General features: G+C 30.2%; 1 protein-coding gene across 1 annotated transcript; it reads left to right on the top strand.

Moving 5' to 3' along the window:
* Nucleotides 974-2,185, top strand: LOC109346280 (bZIP transcription factor 53-like). Its single transcript, XM_019585757.1, has one exon. The coding sequence runs from the start codon at nucleotides 1,441-1,443 to the stop codon at nucleotides 1,882-1,884; it is 444 nt and encodes a 147-aa protein (XP_019441302.1). The 5' UTR covers nucleotides 974-1,440; the 3' UTR covers nucleotides 1,885-2,185.

Genomic DNA, 3,112 nt, shown 5'->3' with positions numbered 1-3,112 from the left:
CTTCATATTATGCCCTTAACATTATTTAATTTTTTTATAAAAAGTCATATAATCCTAAGTAATCAACACCAACATTTTAATTAACCACATCTCTCACATAAAATTGAATATTATAACAAATATAAAAAAATTAATATAAAGTACACCGAATATAACAAGTGCAATCTAATTCTAAATGAAATATATAAAAATTTAATACGTAATATCATACAATGTTGATCGGCTGACACAAAGTACATATATATACTAGTTATATATAAAGCCAAAACTACAAATAACTATCAAGATATAATTTTTCACATTCCAAAATTACTCTTATGTAACTCCTCCGTTAATAACCATCATATATTTCCAAATATTACTTTTATTCTTTTTCACAATACCTTTACTCTTCAACACATTTTCTTATTTTTATCTTTTCTTATTTAATTTTATATTTAATTAATCTTCTTACATCTTTGATCTCTATTGAGTTTATATGTAACATTTCTTATATTAAATTATTTTTCTTTAAAAATTGTAATACAAAAAAGATACATATCAGAAAAATAAGAATGTGGATCGATAGGTATGAAATATTGATCAATACACTAGTATATTATACACTAATTAAATATAAATGATGAATAAAATCATTTATATTTCAATAATACTTATACAATGATAGATATATTTTCTCTGTATTTAATACTGAGTAATGATATCTCAACTCATATGTATTATTCTGTACACAAAACTCCCTTCATTAAATACATTATTTTCTCATTTCAAAATATTTCATGACTATAATATTAGTATAAAATTTTGTTAATATATTATAAGACTTTTAGGCTACGTGTGTGAATATACTTTTTTCTTATATTTTATATCACTAGAGAAAAGTGTTACTACTGTTGCTCTTCGCACGATTTCCTCACCCTTTCTCATATATAAAACCTAATTTCGAGGCATATCTTCAACCTTCATTGGCTTAACCTTTCATCCACCCATTATTTCAATTCAATCCTCAAACTTTCTTCATTATTTTCTCTTCAATTCCTTCTTTAATCCTAATTCCTTTTCTGGTTTTTGTAAATTGTGTTATTTGCTCTTTTTCCGATTTAACGTTTTTGCGAAATCCCTAGCCTGATTTTGTTTCATTTTTAGCTTGAAATTTTGGGGCTTTTGCAGAAAATTTCAATGTTTACAGAATTTCTCTAACCCTTTCTAACCCCATGCGTCAAATTCGTCTTCTTCACTCTTTCTCCGTCGTTTTCCTCTACTGGTTCTACGTTTTCTCATTGGTTTCATCTCAATCCCGTGATATCTCAATTAATCCCTTTTTTCTTACAATTCAATCTCTCAAACCCTAATTTCCCATCATCTTTTCCCTATTTCAACAAATCGTCCATTCAAATTTCGTAAATCAAGAAGAAAAGTAGAATAAGAAGAAGCTAACCTATGGCTTCGATTCAACGCGCTGCTGTGAGTTCAGGATCGGAAGGTGGAGATCCTGCTACGTTGGACGAGAGGAAGAGGAAGAGGATGATATCGAACCGCGAATCCGCAAGGCGATCACGGTTGAGGAAACAGAAGCTTCTGGAAGATTTGACTGAGGAAGTGAATCGATTGCAAGGAGCGAGCAAGGACATAATTGAGACAATAAAGAAGAAGGAAGATGCATATTTGAAGATGGAATCTGCCAACAACATTCTCAGAGCACAGACAGTGGAGCTCACAGATCGGTTACAGTCTCTGAATTCGATCATTAAGAGGGCTGAAGAGGTTAACGGTAACGGTTTCGCCTCCGAGAAGCCTCAGATTTCAGATCCTCTCATGAACCCGTGGCAGCTGAATTATCCGTTTCATCCTCTAATGGCGTCTCCTGATATGTTCCTGCGTTGATTTATGATGGTCTTGTGGTATAGTTTTACAATTAGGGTTATTGAGTTGTGTTTATTAAGTTGTAGGGTGGTTTTAAATAACCGCGGCTGGTGACAATTATGAGTATATCATGTCGATGAAAACTTCGGTTGTAGTGTTTGTTTGATCTCCTGGGTTTATATTATGTTGACTGTTGGACAAAAATTGTTGTGGCCTTATGGGGTGACCTGTGAGGATGATGATTAGTGGCAAAGTTTATGTATGTGTTTTTGTGATATGTTATATATATGTCTTTTGTTAATACCATTGTCTTGTTTTTATCTTATCTGTTCAATTTTGTTATATGATCAATATATGTTTTCTCTGATAGTGGCATTGTTTTGTTGTGTGCTATGTTATGTATGTACTCTTGTGTAGAATGTTGTGCTATCTTGAAGAATACATATAAGATTGTGCAGATTCTTTAGAAACTGTTTGGCACTTGCAATCTTTAAATCTGACCCAGTGGACATAATGCTGAAACTATATACGCTGAAACCATATGTTGCTAAATATTCCTTTTTTTAGTGTAATTTTTCCTCTTTTTTTTACTGTGTAGAGTATTATCTTGCAGCATGATAACTCTCTTTTACTCCTAAAATAATAAATCCCACCATTCATTTTTTTAAGGACACGATTCCATCAATTGATACATATAATTCGAGCAACAACAAAAACATTAACAGCTTTATCGGTTTCTGCATTTTGGTCACCGGACTTGAATGCATAGTTTGGACTTTGTTCCAAGTCCCAACATATCTAGATTTTGGTTTGTGGTGTATCCACTTTGTAAACAAATATTACTCTATTCATTCCCTTTTATTATTATTTTTTATGGTTTAAAAAAAAATGATGTTTTAAAAATCCTATTCAGTTATTCTTTATTTTTCAATCATGAATTAATTTAATTTATTACTAATTTTCTCCTCTCTTATTTATCTTGTTTTAATGTACTTTCTTATACAAATTAAAACAGGGTTAAATCACTTAGTGTTTTATTAAACTGAATGTATAACCTTAAATATTAAGACAAAAATATGTTAGTGAAGTGTATTCACTAACATGTAAAAGTTTTTTGCACTTACTATGTCAATCATCATTAATTATCAATTGTCATTCACTTTTAAATAAAATAGATGAATAATAAATTCACTCTTAAATAAAATAGATGAATAATAAATATTGCATTGATTGCATATAAATCTATTAC

The sequence above is a fragment of the Lupinus angustifolius genome, chromosome LG04, assembly GCF_001865875.1.
Source record: "Lupinus angustifolius cultivar Tanjil chromosome LG04, LupAngTanjil_v1.0, whole genome shotgun sequence".
NCBI classification, from domain to species: domain Eukaryota; kingdom Viridiplantae; phylum Streptophyta; class Magnoliopsida; order Fabales; family Fabaceae; genus Lupinus; species Lupinus angustifolius.
The sequence above is the reverse complement of the archived record's forward strand: the minus strand, read 5'-3'. Positions and strand labels throughout refer to the sequence as shown.

Coding starts and splice junctions, on each gene's coding strand:
- LOC109346280 (XM_019585757.1), top strand. CDS start 1,441: ATGGCTTCGATTCAACGCGCTGCTGTGAGTTCAGGATCGGAAGGTGGA.